The 19,405-nt window shown below is 38.5% G+C and overlaps 1 protein-coding gene across 3 annotated transcripts in view; it reads right to left on the bottom strand.

The window, feature by feature from the left end:
• Positions 1 to 19,405, bottom strand: part of RAB28 (RAB28, member RAS oncogene family) — a 57,795-nt gene that overhangs the window by 28,871 nt on the left and 9,519 nt on the right. For all 3 annotated transcript variants that reach the window (XR_014501998.1, XM_083399179.1, XM_083399180.1), the window contains exons 2-4: positions 17,790 to 17,886; positions 11,198 to 11,286; positions 6,664 to 6,793 (exon numbers count right to left, since the gene is read on the bottom strand). Coding sequence is in view for 2 of the 3 variants with exons in the window: in XM_083399179.1 (XP_083255305.1) it covers positions 6,664 to 6,793; positions 11,198 to 11,286; positions 17,790 to 17,886 (316 nt within the window). In the remaining variant the exon portion in view is untranslated. The remainder of the gene's footprint in view (positions 1 to 6,663; positions 6,794 to 11,197; positions 11,287 to 17,789; positions 17,887 to 19,405) is intronic.

The raw sequence follows: 19,405 nt of genomic DNA, 5'->3' as shown, positions 1-19,405 counted from the left end.
AAACTGTTCTTAACCTGAAGCACCACTTTAGCTAATGGGGCCTCTTGCAGCCGCCACACCGCCGGAGCACAATTTCTGTTCTTACGCTGAAGCAAAGTTTTTAACCTGAGGTAGTATTTCTGGGTTAGTGGAGTCTGTAACCTGAAGTGTATGTAATCCGAGGTACCACTGTACTTGAAAACTCCTAAGCTTATTTGTGCAGAAATTAGTAAATTTTTACTGAGTACCTAGGAATAACTAAACTCTCCAGTTTTAAGAGCAATTAAGTTATCCCAACAGAACAGGCAGCTCAATGCATTAACCTTATGAGTTACATTAAAATGTAACCTTTAAACTTCACACTACAACAGTGCAACATTTCCTGCTCAGAGAAAGCACTCCAGCATCAATTAATCATCACTCAGCCGAATATACCATCAACATTTTTAATTAGCACTGATGCACTCTCTTTTCAGGCCCATCCATCACAATGGCTGTTTAAAAACCTGACTTATTGGACTCTGCTTAGGAAAGGATCTGGATAATATCTGTGAGAAAAGGTATCATTCTTCCATCCACCCTACAATGCTGACCGATAATTCCTACCCCTTCTACAAGTTGCTGATAACAACTGCCCTCAGGCTAACCGGCCAGCTGTAAATCAAGTAACAGCAGCTCCTATGCAGTCTGGGTTAATTTTAGGTCACATTTTATCCAGCAGGAATGTTGACTTGACACTTGCATGTTTTGCTTATAGATGTGATAAAGGGAGGAAACACTGATTGAGTTTGTCAGGATCAAGGAACCAATAGGGGAAAACCTTATGTAACAAAAATATTCTGCCATAGTAGTCAATGGTATTAAATAGAAATAGATTTCAAGCTGAAATTAGTATAACTTGTTCTTTTATTTTCTGAACTTGGGTGGGATGGGGAGCCTGTACTGGAAGAAAGGAAAGTCCTTAAGATCAGTTCTAGGTACACTGGATAATGATGAGCAAGCCGCTACATCATCTTCTAAGAGCCATGGCAACATAATGATTGACTGCAATGCAATTAAAATATTTATGGGATGGATTCATTAGAACAACTTTCTGCAGCATTTCTAAGCACCATTTCCCCCCGCAATAATGGCTCACCACTTCGTATCAAGCAGTTGACCTCCAACAAGTGGATAGTGAAAAGAAAACCTTCAGAGCATAACAGAAGCTCAGTTGTCCAGTCAAATCAATTTTCTATCTGACAGCAACTTTTGAGGAAGTTCATTTCTTGCAAAGGGAATGAATGCAGCTAGTAGCGAATGCTATTAGCATGCCTTTTGGAAGTACACAAAAGGAGATGGGAACAAAATTCCAGTGACATGTAAAAAATATAAGTACAGTGGTACCTCGGATTACATACGCTTCAGGTTACATACGCTTCAGAACAGAAATCATGCTCCAGCAGCGCTGCAGCAGCAGGAGGCCCCATTAGCTAAAGTGGTGCTTCAGGTTAAGAACAGTTTCAGTTAAGAACGGACCTCCAGAACGAATTAAGTACTTAACCCAAGGTAGCACTGTACTGTCCTTCTCATGGTTTTAATACTGTTGTTGCGTTTTTATTTAGTACTGTATGCCACCCTAGTAATTTATTTCAAGACTGAAATATAAAATAATCACATACCAGAGGACATTTTTTTTTGGGGGGGGGGTCTTTTTTGGGAAACTTACAGTGCAATTTACAGTGAAATCTACCGTATTTTTTTGCTCCATAAGGCACACCTGACCATAAGGTGCACCTAGTTTTTAGAGGGGGAATTCAAGAAAAAAAAAATTATTTAAAGGGAGCGCTGAGCAGAACCTGTATGCATCCCAGGCTCTGCTCAGCGCTCCCTTTCACAAGCCGCGCAGAGTGTGGGGGGGGCTCTTGGGGGCTTTTCCTCGAGGAGTGACGGGCTGCCCTTCTCCCTCCTTGGGGAAAAGCCCCCAAGAGCCACACCCACCCACTCCGCGTGGCTCTTTAAAGGGAGCGCGGCTCTTGGGGGCTTTTGCGGGAGGTGGGGGAAGCGCTTTCTCTAGCTGTTCTGGCTTCTGAGGTAGCCTTCATGCCGCTGCCCTGAGGAGGCTTTGCGGGCTACCCCAGAGCTGCTTTAAAGAGCGTGCGGCTCCTGTGGGCTTTTCTACGAGGAGGGAGAAGGAACTGACTGGCTGCGTCAGTCCCTTCTCCCTCCTGGGGAAAAGCCCCCAAGAGCCACACACACCCACTCCGCGTGGCTCTTTAAAGAGAGCGTGGCTCTTGGGGGCTTTTCCAGCCTGCCTCCCCCCTGCATTCGCTCCATAAGACGCACACACATTTCCCCTTACTTTTTAGGAGGGAAAAGGTGTGTCTTATGGAGCGAAAAATATGGTGTGTGTGTCTGTTTAGAGGTAAGCCTCACTTAGTTCAATGGTACTTGCTCAGGTAAGGGTATATACTTGCACACACTTTCTTGGGAGCAATCACAACTGAAACCAGTGGAACTTCCTTCCAAAGAAACACACGTAGGATCAGGTTATTAATTTTTACACTTAGTCATTTTGTTTTTCCCATTGCACACAGGCCAAACAAATCAAAGTAAGGGAAAAGTTAAACATCCACTTCCAGCACTCCATGTAACTCAGTTCAAGGTAAGTGGAGTGGGAGGGCAGGAGAGCCCCATACATTGCTCATTAAATCCAGTAAATTGCTAGTGTAATACAGGCGGCAACCATTTTAGGTGTGTCCAGTTGACATGCGATCACTGGGGCAGGGGTCCTTTTGAACCCAAAAGAAGGCAGAATGGGGCCGGGGCAGAATGGGGCGGTGCGCACTTAAACGTGCTCCGCCAACACATGCAGGAGCCAGGAACGGAACCCCACGCGAAATGGTCACCATGTATATCAAAGGTTGCTGTATTCACAGCCCAGATCTGGACAGCTGATTCCAAGATTACTGACTCCAGCCTGTTGCTCTGCCAGAAATTTGATTCCTTGCATCTTAATGATTAGCAGGTTTATTGCAGTTAAATGCTTTCATAGGCAAGTTTGGTTCATTGGATGCAGAGGAACTACAAAGGTAGCAAGTATAATAGACTAGGAAATAAAACAAGGTGAGAAACATGGATGGTAGGAATGGGAAAACAGCCTAATTATGGGACCTCAGAGTATACAGAAGACAACACAAAAGCAAAGGAAGAGAAGTTTATCTTTGTTCTGAAGGAACCATTTCATTTAAGCCTTAAAATGCTGTATTCATACAAAATCAGAAAATGATAAAATTGTAGAGTTGGAAGGGATCTAGTCCAACCCTTTCAATGCAGGAATCTCTATTAAAGTATGCATGACAGATGACTATCCAACCTCTTCCTAAAAACCTCCAATGAAGGAGAGTCTATTCCAAAAGAGCCCGTTCCACTGCTGAACAGCTCTTACAGTCACGATGTTCTTCCTGATGTTTACTCAGAATCTTCTTATTGTAACTTGAAACCATCGGTTTGAGTCTAACCCTTCAGAAGTTTCTCCAGCAGGAGAAAACAAGCTTGCTCCATCTTCCATGTGACAACCCTTTAGATATATGAAGATGGCTCTGATATCTCCTCCCAGTCTCATCCAGGCTAAACATATTAACACGACTAAATGCCATATCAAGCATGAGCCTCAAGCTTTTACATTACTGTGGTACCTTCAGGTTACAAACTCCACTAACCCAGAAATAGTACCTCGGGTTAAGAACTTTGCTTCAGGATGAGAACAGAAACTGCACAGCAAAATGGAAGCAAGACCTTCCCAATTCCTCTTCGCAGTAGCACCAGATGAGCACAGGGTAGTACAGGTAGTACAGAGCAGAAGAAGCCCAGGTTCATATAGCTTGAACTTCATAATTTTAAATCATTACTTAATTTGTTAAGCAAATAATGCAACTCCTGTGCTGCTTTCATGTTTCCTCCCTTATAGTCGCTTTCAACCACTTGTCTTTTGTCTCTGCGACCATAATAAAGTTTGATGACGATGATGTTAAGCAAATTTAATATTGCCAAGTTGTTATTTACATCCCTTCTAAAGCTACTCTATATCCTAAGGTCAGAAATTGAAATAATACCCTACTGGGGTTTTAGGTGTATTCCCATTTTTACAGTTCAATTATGTCAGAATCACAGCTATCCACAGAAGTTGCAAGAACTGAAAGTCCACAACAAGATTGGTATAAATACTTTCCATCCCCCTTAAACATTTAAAATCATGACAGGCCATCAAGTATGTACTGTGTCTGTACAGAACAGTTACCCGTTACTCTTGAGATTTATGTGCATTTTAAAATGGCACCCAGAGCTATGTTAGGTCTTATTTCCAGGACAGTGGACTACTTGGTTTTGGTACTAAGATTATATAAGCAGAAAAGAAGAAACAGATTCTAATTAAAGAAAGTCACCACTCTATACACCACAAGGAAAAATGTTATCATTGAGTGATGTGTAAAATTAACAGAACAAACTCTACATAGTGAAAATCACATTCATGCAAATTTGTATGAAGCTTTTTCAAGTGCTTTGATAACAGTAGGAAACAAAAGGCACGGAGTATAGCATTTGAAAGCCCCTGATCAAGACTTCACACAGGGAACAGAACTATAAACATATTAATAATATTCACTTATTTCAAATAACTAAGTTAGGAAAATCAAAAGCTGCCTTTATACATTTGCACCATGCAGCAGTTAGGAGGGACTGTGATGGCTGGGCACTCTGCCTTTTCTGTAGCCTCACTCCAATCGTTTGTGGAATTTGGAGGGGAAAGAAAACCTAAACAAACATTACTTTCTAAAAAGTTTCCAGTGATAAATGCAGACAGTGCGCATCTTCCAGTCTGTAAATGTAACGATTTGTTAGCGTTGGCATTTCAGTCAACTTACAAATGAAATACTATAAAATTGACCACTTATTATTTGACTATAATCAAACATTGCCAAGTATTCTATGAAAGCAAGAATGTCACTGTGTCCATGACAGCTTACTTTTGTATTGCGCTATGGTGTCAAGGGCAGGAACGATGGAGGGCTGCTTGCCCCTCAGCACTGAGGCTGTCAAGAAGGAAACTTAACAGCAAAGCAAAGCTTCTCTTACTGGCTACCTGCTACAACTGCAGGAAACTTCAAAGAGGTACAGGAATACAAGTGGTCAATGGCAAAGGTCATGGCTCAGAATTCCTTCTTGTACATGATCTAACCATCTGCTCTGTAAGGCTCCTGTGAAGGGCTGGACTGCAATCTAGAAAACAGCCACTGAAGTAACTGAAGGTATTGAATTAAGCATCAGTGTTGCCTTCTGCTTTCATTTCATTATCCACACTTCATTTATTTATACTGCATTTGTATTTATTGAGCCTAGAGTTTCAGGATAAAAACCAAACAGATTTTCCCCTATGAATGATTCACATTTGTTATGCTGTTATAGTAAGTTACATAACACTTATTGTGCTCTTTACTTGGCTGCTCTTCAATCTGCTAAATTATTCTGCTGCAGGTGGCCAGTTACTGAATATTTTTTCTACTGTGTTGAGGCGTACTCTAGAATCTAGTGTAATTAACAGTGACATAGAAAGTTTTACAATATACAGTAGTACCTTGGTTTTTGAACTTAATTCATTCTGGAAGTCCGTTCGACACCCAGAACCATTTGAAAACCAAGGCTTCCTGCACTCAATCGGAAGACGTGGAAGACATGCTGGACATTCGGCTTCCGAAAAACCTTCGCAAACCAGAACACTCACTTCCAGGTTTGCGGCGTTTGGGAGCTGATTTGTTCAGGAGCCAAGCTGCTCGACAACCAAGGTACTACTGTATATTGTGACACATGAAATTACTTTGTTTCTGCAATGAGCTAATTGTCATATCTGTAGAGTAAAAAAAAGTTTTTCTGTTGTTCTCATAAAATTGTTACTTTAAAATATATGACCAATAGTTGACTAGCCAATTGGCCAAACCTTGTTTGATAAGGGCAATACCAAACCTTAGGATTTGCTAAAATGATTGAGGGGAAATTAGGCACCTGACAGTGTTCTTGTGACTTAACACATAGCTCTTGCCCCATCATTCTATCCTTGCCCCCATGACACTAAATAGCCTCTATGTTGTTAAGCTCCTCATGGTAGTGGCTTTGTTTGTTTTCATTATTATTATTATTATTATTAGTCATCTCTCAAAAGATTATTATTTTTATTATTAGGAATTAAGGCAAAAAAGTCCTTATTAGGAATCAAGGCTATGTTTTGTTTATTGAGCACAGTTTAAGAAAAAGAAGATGAATAATGCAACCATTTTGTATAAGAAAAATAAGGAAAACATACTGGCAACTTTTCCCAAGTTTTATGGGTAATGTCATGCTGCTAATCACTGAAGCAGGTTATTTCCATGAAGTGATAACCCCCAGCAGACTAAACATTGTGATTGCTGTCACAACATAGCACCCCCATTTGGTCTAATGCATGAAATATTACATTCTACTGGCCAGAGCCTGCCAAAATCAATGAACAATGGTGCCAGTAAAATAGAAGGGACCACACATGTACCAATGTCTGCAATGCTGAGGCTCACATAGTTGTACTGCAGATCTGTGCATATGGATTATACTGCTGACCTGCATCTTAGCTCGATCACCAAAACATTCCAGCTAAACAACAGTTCAACAACTTACTTTTATTGCCTACGAGAGCCACATGTGGCTGAGTTTCTGACTCTTCGTTGACCTTCTTTACAACATTATACCAATCTTCTACATTTTCAAAGCTCTGTTGGTTGGTGATATCATACACCAGGAGGACAGCCTGAGAAGCAAAATACATATATAAAGCACAGTATGTTAAGATGTCTAAGTTTATATTTTTAAAAATCTAACTTTATGAGAACTTAGAAATGAGACAGACTGAACACTTACTCAATGTTAATTCATACAAGCTCCCCACCGCCAGCATTAAAATGACACATACACAGAAAATGTTCTAAAATGCAATGTTCTAGATAAGAGACAGCTCTTGAAAAAATAAGAGTTTCCTTTATTTTAAGGGTTATGTTGCACTCCTAATCATACTAGCTGAAACTGCACTGAAGCAAAGTAATTGACAAACGGGGAAGAATAAACTGAGATGTCTACACTGAGATCCTCATTTGGGAGGCAAGTCTACTCTGGTGGTTGCTGAAATTCATAGCCAGCCACTTTGGACAATGCATGGCTCATCATTCCATGGCTAGTGAGTTTTAGTGTTTCTAAGCACCTCATGTTGTAGAACGGTATGTCAAATCCTGTGGAATAAACATGCCATGCAAGCCTACAAGGTTGTCACAACCTCTACCCATATCCACAGGGTCTTGGAAATTTTTGTCTATGGATTTCAGTGTAGATTTGCCACCCTGTAAGTATCACACTACCACTTTAGTAATATGGACCTCTTCAGCAAGATGGCTCACTTTTTGCCACATCCAGGGCTTCCAGCAGCCAAGGAGGATGCCCAGCTGCTTGTGCAACACATATTATGCCTCCATGGGCTCCATGTAGGGAATATATTGGAGAGGTGACCTTAATCCACAGCCCATTTATAGCAAGCCCTTTTGCAACTTTTGGGTATCAAGCTCAAGTAGCCTTCCTCCCATCATCCACAGATGACGGTCAGACAGAACAGACCCAACGCAATACTGAAATATCTGCACTGCTGTATAAATTTTCAACAAGACGACTGGATCACAATGCTTCCCCTTAAAGAGTCCCCCCCTCCACCCAGCAGTCCCTTTTCCCCCATCAACTATGGAAACCATCCACAAGCCTCTGACTGACCCTGCCCCCCTCTCTGATGCCCACCACAAAATACTTTGTCCAAGACCTTCCAACTATGCATCAACTCCTTCAAGAGCACCTGGGCTGGGCTAAAACTGCATCCAAAGAAATTGCAAGTAAACATTGCCCAGAGGGCACCAAACTCAAAGTGCAACTATTCACTCATCATCTTCCCTCAAAATGGATAATTCTAGGACCTTTCCAAATTAAAGCACAGATCAACACCATGGCATTTCAGGATCATTTCCCGTCTATGTGGATGCCCCCAGCGTTCACTCCTTATCCCCCTCTGCAGCCAAGCATCCTTGGGTGGCATCTTGGAGATGCCCCCTGCGCTGGTAATGGTGGAAGAAGAGGAGGAATATGAAATGACTCAGATTTTAGACTCTCATCACCATGTTAGTCTGCTGCAGTGTCTGATAGACTGGAAGGGCTATGGACTAAACGAACACTCCTGGAAGGGTGTCATGTACCCACCTCTGAGCTGGTACACCACTTTCACAGGCACTACCCCATGAAGCCAGATCCAAAGACCAAGAAAGGGGGGGCATCATCGGAGGGGAGATGATGTAACAAGTCCTGAGGTCACCATGTGCAGTGGCAGGCTGAGATGAAGGAGGATGGAGACAGGAGGGTGACATTGGGAGACAGGGCTGAGACTATGCAACAGAGGTTGAAGCAGACAGATTCACCCCCCTCCCAGGATGTGGCTGTCTTGGCTGAGGAAGCAGTCCTGCCATTCCACCACACACACACACACACACACACACACCCCAACCGGGAAAGGAGTACAGCAATGGAATCCAGTGAGGGTGTTAGTCCACCACTAGGTGTTAAAAAACCAGGGTCAGAAGGGGAAGGCACAGCCTGTTTGCCCAGGGCCTGGCAGTGCTCCCAACACTGGGAACAGGCGTATCCTCCTTGATGCAATGAGCATCTGCACACTTGGCAGTCTCATGAGTCTCATGAGTAAGCATGCCTTGCCCTATATTTGGAAGCTTGGCAGATGAGCTTGCCAACCTGCTAGGGCAACTCCGTTGCTTCTGTGCTGTTCTGAACTCCTTGCCATGACCTTGGACTTCTTAAATTTGGATTGCTACTCCCAGCCCGTGTAGCCTCATCTTTCCTGTCATTTAGCCTGAGTGTAGTGGTTACTGTGACTCATTACTTGCTGCTGAGCATATAAGTTCTTCTTCTTCTTCACTGTCATCGGCAGGACAGCACCTAGTTACCATCACCCTCAAGTTTGCAGAGTCTTAATTATGAATCTCTAACCTTGAAATTATGATAGAGTGAAATTGACAATATAAAAGTTCAGACAATGGTTTATTTGTTCTAGCAACAGACTGAATCAGTCATGCCCAATAAAACAGATATATGGAAGATGTCAGAGGGATATGATAAAAAATTTCTGGGCTAAGGCATAAAAAATAAAGTCTAAATAAAGTTTACAGTCTTATTTAAACTTAACCTATAATATGGATGTCCACAAAGTTACCAGCACTCTGGGTATCAAATTTATTTCCACAGCTATATTTTTGTAATTCAAGTGCAACTTCTGCTGTAGAGCACAGCATTGAAATTTAATGAAGCAAATCTGAAATCAAAAGAAATTGAGGAAGAAAAGAGGTTATCTGATAAGTTAAAATGGTAATAGAATTAGTGTAGTGCCTAAATATGAATAAGGATGTCTAAGGCTCAAATTGTGCCTATTATAGTTAATTCAGCAGATGGTCTCATGCAAGCTATTGCTTTTTAGCCTCAGTCTCTCATCTGCAATAGGGAGATACTAAATAATGACCTACCTGACCAGATTGCTCTATGGGATACTAAAATAATTTATATTAGGTGGTTTGAACACTCAAAATACTTCATATATCAAAGCTAACTATATACATTTATTTGGAAGAAATACCTCGAGAACAGATGGGCACTATTTCCATGGACTGGCTGCATGGGAAACATATTTTCTAGTATTTCACATCCCCAATTGCTTTTAATTTTGTGTATATAATTTGCAGCCATATAGTGAAGTTACCATATTATTGAGAGTTTAAATTTAATCTCATTTTATAGTGCTTCCTCGCCTTATGTAGAAAAACATGATGTGGCTCAAGAGATGCAGCAAGGTTGATTCAGGTTTGGGTAAGCTGCAATAAACATCTGTTAACTTCATTTCTGAAAATGACTAGCTTTAAAATTTAACAAGTTGGCCCATTTTTCTTCTACTAATGTGCAATTTCCAGTCTCTTCAATTAACAATTCCTCCTCTATATTTACACATTGCCACACACCCCATTTCATCTGGGCCTCAACCTCCTATTTTTCTCTTTATTCAGGGAGAAAACAAAACAAAAATAGGTTCATCACAAATAAAAATGGGCTGTGGGTTTGAGTAAGTTTTATTGTACATATTTATAATTCAAGCTGTCCAAAAAGCAGTACTATAAAAAATCAAGTGTTCTTTTGTAGTTTACTAACAACTAATTTCCATTCTTAAGGAAATCAGCCCTGAGTGCTCACTGGAAGGACAGATCGTGAAGCTGAGGCTCCAATACTTTGGCCACCTCATGAGAAGAGAAGACTCACTGGAAAAGACCCTGATGTTGGGAAAGATGGAGGGCACAAGGAGAAGAGGACGACAGAGGACGAGATGGTTAGACAGTGTTCTCGAAGCTACAAACATGAATCTGACCAAACTGCGGGTGGCAGTGGAAGACAGAAGTGCCTGGCGTGCTCTGGTCCATGGGGTCACGAAGAGTCGGACACGACTGAACGACTAAACAACAACAACAACAACAGAGGGTGCACTGTCTCAAATGCTTCTTATTCTGAACAGAAAAGAATGTATGTAGCATTACTGATAATTTAAAAAATTGCCTACTTGTAAAGCACAGTTCATTTTCACTGCTCTGCAAAAACATTTAGCTACCTAGTTGCCTTCTTTTGTTTGCCCTCCTAGAACCTCAGCTGGCTGAATGAATTTAATAGCATAGGATTGCTCTTAATTTCCTCCTTCTACCTTTGCTCCCCAGGAAGCATCTGCACTCAAAACAGCCACTATGCCTATTTAGATATCCATGGGGATATCTAAATAACCTTGATGAAAACTGCTATTTTCAACTTAAGCCACAATGCAGGGCCATGAACATCTGTTTCGGAAAGCTGTTAGGGATATACAAACTAGCACCTTTCGTTCATAAAAGGAAATACTGTTCAAGCAATCCTGTGCTAAAAAAATTCAGTCTACAAAACCAATGTTCAAAACAGTTTCACTTAAGCAGATGTTTACATTTTACTAGCCTCTTAAAATTCTACTGCAAACTATCATTTTTACAGTAAGGTCCTAGAGAAGCCAACAATAAGTAACCACAGTAACTTATAATTTTTTAAACCATACCTGTGCGCCATAGACATATTTATCCAACATCTTGCCTCCTATTGTTTGGCCTCCTATATCCCATACTTGAAGAGTAACATTTACATTTCCTGCAAGAAGGGGGAAAAAATAACTGATGTATTTGACACAGCTGGTTTACAGAAATCAGATATAAATAATCTTTACAACAGAATATTGAAGCAGCAACACCATGTGTTCCACCTTTGTCAGATGTGCTGTTGCTGATGTATCTGTCTTGTATAAAAGAAATGAACAGTAGGCTTTGCCACTGCCTACACCAAACCATGCCCTGCATTTGACCAGGATCCAGAGCGCAATGCAACATCTAAAGGAGCTTTAATCACGTTTTCCCCAAACTGCACCACCACCACCCATATCACATTGGCAAATAGATTAAAAAAACAAAAACCAAACAAACAAACTGAACAGTCATGTCAAATGTTGATTCTTCTCTTGATTTTTTCCTTAATAATATTTTTCTGGATGCATTATGAAAACCATTATTGGTTTGCTTATTTACGTCATTTTAACTAATGCAAGTCTGTTAAAGTGGCAATATGATGAGACATGGTCTGCTGTGCACAAAAAACAAATTCAAGGATCACACGGACCCAGACAGCATATGTGCACACGTGTGTGTGTGTGTGTGTGTGTGTCTATGATAAACACAAAGCATGATTAGGATCCAAGAGCTATTAAATAATGCCCAATGGCTTGCACAAACCCACTGGGGACTTCTGACAGCAACTCTATCTCACTACCACGCCTCCATTGCAAACAGCTCCGCCCCCCAATTTACTTGCTATGTTACCAGGAGGGGCTGTTCAAGGAATGCAAAATTAAAACCTCACTTTGGTGCATAAAACTAGGTAATAATAATTACTTTATTATTTATACCTCACCCATCTGGCTGTGTTTCCCCAGCCACTCTGGGAGGCTTACAGCATATAGTATATCAAAACATAATAAAACATAATAAAACATCCAACATTAAAAACTTCCCAATTCAAGGATGCCTTCAGATGTCTTCTACAAGTTATGTAGTTCTTTACCTCCTTGACATCTGAAGGGTGGGTGTTCCACAGGGAGGGCGCCACCACCAAAAAGGCCCTTTGCCTTCTCGGTCCTGAGCACGAAATTTTGTGCACATTATTTTCCAAACAGTTTGTACCTGTCAACATCTCATCAGTCATTATTTGTGAGTGCTCAGTAGCAGCCGTTTTCCACTTATTTGTACTAATAATCTGACACAAATTTTCTTGTGGGCAATTTTTCCCCTAATTCAGCTGAGAAGACATGAATGGTGTGCAAAGCTATATTTTCACTTTCATCTGTTGCACTTCCCACAGTAACAGCCATGTCATTTTTAAAATTGCAAAGCAGCTCTTCTGTTTGGAAGAGCAAATAACTGCAGAGAAATTGAAAGTAAAGCTTTGGCTGACCTTGCTCACAAATGAATAGTTTTACAATGGATCCTGGTTATCGCTTTGATAGCACAGCTAGAAAGACAGACTCAAAATACTAAACGATTGCACTTTTCAGCAATAGTAACTGGACTTGATTTTAAATATTGTGTCTAGATATTCCAATAGTCCTTAGCTCCCCACAGTGTATATGTGTCAGCATACTCAATATATTGTGGATGCTAAACCAGCACTATATTCCATTAAAAAATATTCCAAAAGCAAAACACCTTCAACGTGACTTCAAATCTCATGAATTGAGCAGTGGTTTTTAATTTTTCTTTAGCAGAAATCCAAATTATTCTAATATCAAGCCTTTATAATACTTCATATAATATAAGCATAATCCAGCCAATTTGAAACATTTCCCAGTCTCACTGATCTCACTAAATAAAAGCTTAAAATCTCACCCACAGGAATTCATTTGTTTGCATCACACCCCCAAAAAATGTAATGATAAAGAAAGATGTAACAGCTAAGAACCATAGATGTCTACTTTTCCCTTTTCTTACGAGGAATCCTATTCAGAATAAGGGAATTTCCCTTTAAAAAGGGGAAACGTTGACAGCTAGGCTAATAACCAGCTACTGCTGGAATCAGTTCATGTCAGATAAGTAGTATGTCCACTTTTGCACACACTTTAAAAGTACTTTAAAGTACTTACATCTAACAAAATACTGAACACAAGAGTGTAACAAATTGCAATCATGCCTCTTCCATTTAAAAGAAATGTGTATGTGTAGAAACAACTCACATAAATTATTCCCTATGCCAACTTTTATAACCAGTGTTAACATTACCCCGGCAAAATATACTGCCTACATACATCACATTTTAGAACATAGTTCCATGAACTGTTCAAACAGTACAGCTTGCATAATACAAAATAGTGATTTTGTGCTCAAAATCTAAGCAGCCAATGCATTTTTTCTCCCGAACAAAAATCTCAAAGGAATGCTTTAGGTCACAATTCCAGCATCATAGTATGCTACTTTTTATGGACAGAAGCTCTGTGCCATCGTAACAATGAGCAGACTAGTGAAAATTCAATAGGTGCATTTTTTTCTCAAAACTGCATTTTCTCTGTCACACGGCTGTTAGCAGAGCAGTTGGTCAAGACAAGAAGGTGGCAAAATCCTAAACAGTCCACATATTCAAGAGCAATATATATTCCTAGATTCCCATGTTACAGATGTCAACCTGAGGAAATGGAAGGTGTATGCTTGTGTGTGTGTGTGTGTGTGTGTGTGTGTGTGTGATGAAGAAAGAAAGGACATCAGTTTGAATTTTGTAAGTTACATTGCAGATAAAAGTTTAATACACCCAAGTAACAGTTATTAAAATCCTTCATATCAGTTATAAAAATATCAATTTCTTTAAAACAAAAGTAATTCTATAAAACAAAAAGATTTAATTTCATTTACTCAATATTATTAAAGATAAAATTGATGACCCTTATGTTGATTACTCCTAATTAAATCAATGTAAATGACTTACAGTACTATGGTTTCAATCATGCACCCATTCATGTATATTTAGACTGCAAACTTGCACGTCTATTTTTTTATTTTATTTCACAACGCCTATATATTGCTTGAATGTAATAAAACTTCAAATTGGTTTATAAAAGTAGCTACTCAGAACTAAGCTCCACAACAAAATCAATAAGACTTACACCTAGGTAAGCATATACAGGATTTTAGTCTTAGTCCCACTGCATTTAACATAAAAAGTATTGATCTTTTACAATATACAACTAACATAAATATAAGGTTTCCTGTCTGAACACCTTTTAAAATTCTTCCCATAACATTGCTGCATAGTCAGATAAATAAATGATCAGGAAAAACAGCATGCAAACTTGAGAAAGTTAGCCAGTTTTGATAGTGTTTTGCCTGTGTTAAAGAGATACATGTAGAAACTATATTCAGAACTGGAACCTTCTTTCTATATAATAAAGCTAGTGTGAATAATGGTTTTAACAACTTTTCTGTGTAAATATGTTCCTGAAGGGCATTTGACGTGTCAAGCTACTCTCAAATGAATGGAAGCTCTCATCCATTCTAATGAACCTTGCACAGGAGAACTTCCCTTGGATTGCACCTGAAGGCACCCAATTAGCAGGGTTGTTGAGACTTAAGACTAATGTGCATCAAAGCTATGAGCAACATATTACGTTGAAAAATATCTTATTATGATTACAACGTTCAAAAACACAGGATTCTTCCCTCTTCAAAATATGTTGATAGCTGTATTTTCCTAGAATCCTGGTCTTAAGCCCATTTATTTGGCAGAACTTTGTACTGAAATAAATGAGACTAAGATATGTATTTTTCAAATGAGGCCAGAATTATTCAGTTAGGTTCAATTTCCATGTATATTTAAAACTGGAGAGAATACAGACTATCCATGTAGATGTTGAACAGTGGTAAATATTTAGTAACTATACACAAATATGTTTTACACAATTGCATGATGTATATTTTTGGTCCTATAGCAAAAAAAAAACCTTTAAAGTTTTCATATGTATTGAATATTAAAAATTCTTAAGAAATTTTGTTTTAACTTCAATTTTTTTGTACTTTACAGGAAATAATGTTCAATTGAAAGTGAAGCTGAGTTTATTAGGAACACAGGGCAGATAGCCAAACTCATTTGGTCTGAATTGATGCCACTAGCAGGATTCAACAGCAGCCTTCTAAAAGTATACTTGGGGCACTGGTTAACCTTACTTAAAGTTCTACACAGTAAAGATGGAACTGAAAACACGTCTGTCCTCCTTTTTTACTGAGGCCTTTTAAAAGCCTTTTCACAGTGAAACCCTGTTTACTGGCTTATACCCACAACCTTCCTGAAAGTATTTTGACTGAGACTCTTAAGGAGCTCTATCTGCAAAACTTCTGACTAACAGATGCACTATTTTAAGCATTGAAATCTGCACAGTGGTTACATCTAAATGACACTCTAAACTGGATCATAAAATATAATGAACCAGGCCACTATTTGGAACATAATTCCCTCAAAGAGAATTGAATCAGTTTTAATTTTAAAAATATATCATTTTACAGTTAAACTATTCAACAATATTTGTGCTGGAAGATATGTACCACAAATCCAAAAACATTTATCCCAATGCAGAGACCCTTGCATACAGCGGTAGACTGAGTACAAGAAGGACCTTCCATACAAAACAGTTGGCTGACACCATCAGCTGTGGTAGCACTGGAATTGGGAGGGAAAAGAGGTCCCTAGAATCAGACCTTCTTCCCTCCAAACCCAAAATAAATGCCTGTCAAAGCGAACAAGAATAAAGGTACCAAATATGAGCTGAAATCAATATTCAGTCTTGAACAATTACCAAAGGTTCATGAAAAAGGAAGCAGAATAAGCGTTTTTATTTAAAATACTTTCACTTTAAAGGGTCATCTTCAAAAATATTAACCCAAAAATATTAATCCCACAGCTCTCAAGAAACTGCAGTTTTGTTACCTGGCCGCTAATGAGTTCAATCACAGTTACTGTTTCTTTTTGAAATTGCTATTCTAGTTATCGCACTTTAAAAATAACAATGTTGCTATTCAAATAACAATTGCATTCATCTTTAAAAATGGGTTTCTGTGGCATAAACATTTTGACCACAAGAAGACTTATTATGGCTCTCCATCAAACATTACCACCGATAACTAAAAAGTTATGCCATCATGTACAAAGAGGAGCTTGTGAAAAAATCTGGGAAAATAACAATTTTATGTACTCCACCCAAAAGCAACTGAAATGTTCTTATAAACACAAATACAAGAAATATGCAGATGTTATAAAGAAAGTGGGTAATATTTTATTATAATTGGCGAGAAAAATTATTGTAGGAAAAGAAATTTCCCCAAGCATTCAATCCCCATTTAGAATTCAATAATGATTTAATATGTTACACAAGCTTAGCAGCTATTATTGGGGGTGGTGAGGGGGAGATAAGAAGAAATCTATTTCTGGCCCACATTCTGCTATTGAAAATATGATACATATTGTATGTACATCTAGAGAACCAAGTGGGCAACACAGGATTATTCTCTACATTCCTAAAAAATAAGCACCCATATTTGAGATTTACTATCACATCCAACAAATCTATGTAGTTTGAATGTTAGTAAATCTGGAAAAGTCCTGACAACTTTCCCAAATTTCTGCTGAAGTCTAGATTCTGAATTATTTTTCAGAACCTCTGACACTCATTTAACAGAATTTTCAGAAAAGTTCATCTGAGGTTTAGCACACACAAAAATCCAGCTCACTGTTCAATTCAACTATGCTTCATATGTATTTTCCTGAAAAATCCCAGAAATAATAAAAGTTCAATCTTGCAGCAACATTATCAATTCTCCCTGCAGTTTCATAGTGAAAATGCTCTCTCCAGCTTTGGTTTGTTAAGCACACCAGGGGAAAATGCCTTTAATGGAATATTTTTATGCTTGCAAATTGAATTACATTAAAATGATCAACTCATTTTGCCCCCCCCCCCAATTGTTTAGAAACAAACTTTAAGATTCTGTCATTCTTTTTTAATTACTTCTTTACGTTTTCCATGCAGTGTACTACAACTGGCATCTAAATAGTTTCTTTGCATCACGAAGTGAAACATCTTGAATGCTCAAACTGTATTTTTATGAGTGCCTGGGGACCCTGAATTTTAGTGGTCTATTAAATGCCAGCAATTTCATGCTGCCTTGCATAAGACAGCATTCACATATCACAGCCTAGCAATTCCATAGTTACAGTATATATGTATCCCCTCAACCTAAGTAAAAGTAGAGGATATTTTATCTAAAAACCATATTCATTTCAAAATAAGCATTTTTCCATTTCCATTTTGCACATGGTGTATCTACTTTAAATCCTAGATTCAAGAACCTCATACAAACACATTCTTGGGAATCTAAATATTCACACACAACAAAACATAATGTAAATATAAAAAACAATCCTTCATCAGTAAGTATCCTGTATTAGTAACTGAAGCTGGTTCATACTTTTAGAACTTCAGAACTTTTTCTGTACTTTAGAGTACAGTCCTTTTCTCAACACTTTACTGTTGGTCACACTTTTTCGTATTATGCATGTTAATCTCCTCTTACCTGGGAGTGTTATTCTTTTCAAAAAGAAGTCAAGTCCTATGGTTTGTTTGTACTGCTTCCCAAAAGCTTCTTGAGCAAAACGTGTGGCTAAGGATGTCTAAAAACAGAATCATATTAAGTTCACTTGATATCTCAGAAGACACAACTGAAGTAAAACATAATAAAATGAAAACTAGGCAAGTTTTAAATCAGAGCTTCACGACTATTGTTTTTTTGGGGGGGTGTGGTTCCTGTTAACAGATAGGATACCAATTCTAAAACTATAGAAGAGACATTTCTAACACAAAACTGATGTCTAAAGTGAGAGAGTACAATAGAATAAAAGTGTACATCCTATTCTACACACACGAAGTCTGGGCTGCTCTAGCAGAGAGCACAAGAAATTATCTTTACATCACAGGATCATAGGATGCTGCCTTATATCAAATCACACAATTTCTCCATCAAGCTCAGTATTATCTACAACGACTGGAAGTAGCTCTCCAAGGTTTCAAAGAGGGATTGTTCCCAGCCCTTCCTGTAGATGCAGAGTTGAACCAGAGATCTTCTAAAAGTAAAGCATATGCTCTGCCACACTCCAGATCCTGCCTTAATTACTTAGCACTGTAACAAGCAAAGCACTTCGGAACGTTGTTTGTCTTCACAACAACACTGTCCAGGATTCAAAGACCACACAAATAGTTCATGTGCCCAAGGGGGCTTTGGACCTGTATTTCCTTCCCTACATGGATGACTTTTGATGTTGATAGGTGTTGCAAAAACAGCTTGCCACAAGTAAATATGTTTTAAGAACATCTCACTAGGTTAGCACAAGCCCAAGAAGAGAACCAAGGCAAAGAGAAGGCAACCTGACTAAGACCACAGAAGGAGTCCATGAAAGAAGAACTGGGATGTGTATCTAGAATTCCTAAAAGCAAGTTTGAAATTCTATCCACTGGACTACTTTGCCTCTCACTTTCTGAGCACTAATCTACTTCTGCAGATGTTAATGTATGAGAGGCTATAGAGATATTCAAGTTATGAATAAATGCAAGAGTTTAGAGGATATGCCTAGAAAATAAGAAGCAATTTTCCTATTAATATGGGCCTCCTAGCAATAAAACAATGTAAGTTTAGTGGAATAGAATCCATTTCCTAAAAGATATGCTTACTGATAATTGTGTTGCTGCTAAATTAAGCCCAATACATTTTCTAGAAAAAAGGGGGGAGGGAAAGGATTTTAGACTGTAAGCTGCAGACTGACTGAGAACAATAACCTACCTTACAAGTGGTATCATAATTCATTTCAATGTTTATATATTTATTAATTAAAAATTATATTCACAATAAATTTATTTTGACATTTTGATTTGAAAAATATCTTCCAAACAATATGAAAATATTTCAGTATTTCAAAATTGCATTTTAAAACTTTATAGGAAGTATATAAATTGTATGACATCAGAGAAAACTACAAAAATGAGAATGTCAGACATAATAAATAAATGAAAGAAATCACCAAAACTACCCTCATTTTGCAAACAGATTCCTACCTTAAAATATTCCTGTATTTTAATAAGAAATTGTATAGGAATATTTAATTTTTTTCCAAATCAGAAAGGTTATATACAGTATCC

Source organism: Podarcis tiliguerta (assembly GCF_965153285.1).
Source record: "Podarcis tiliguerta genome assembly, chromosome: 9".
Classification (NCBI taxonomy): Eukaryota; Metazoa; Chordata; class Lepidosauria; order Squamata; family Lacertidae; genus Podarcis; species Podarcis tiliguerta.
This window is presented reverse-complemented; position numbering and strand designations above follow the sequence as displayed.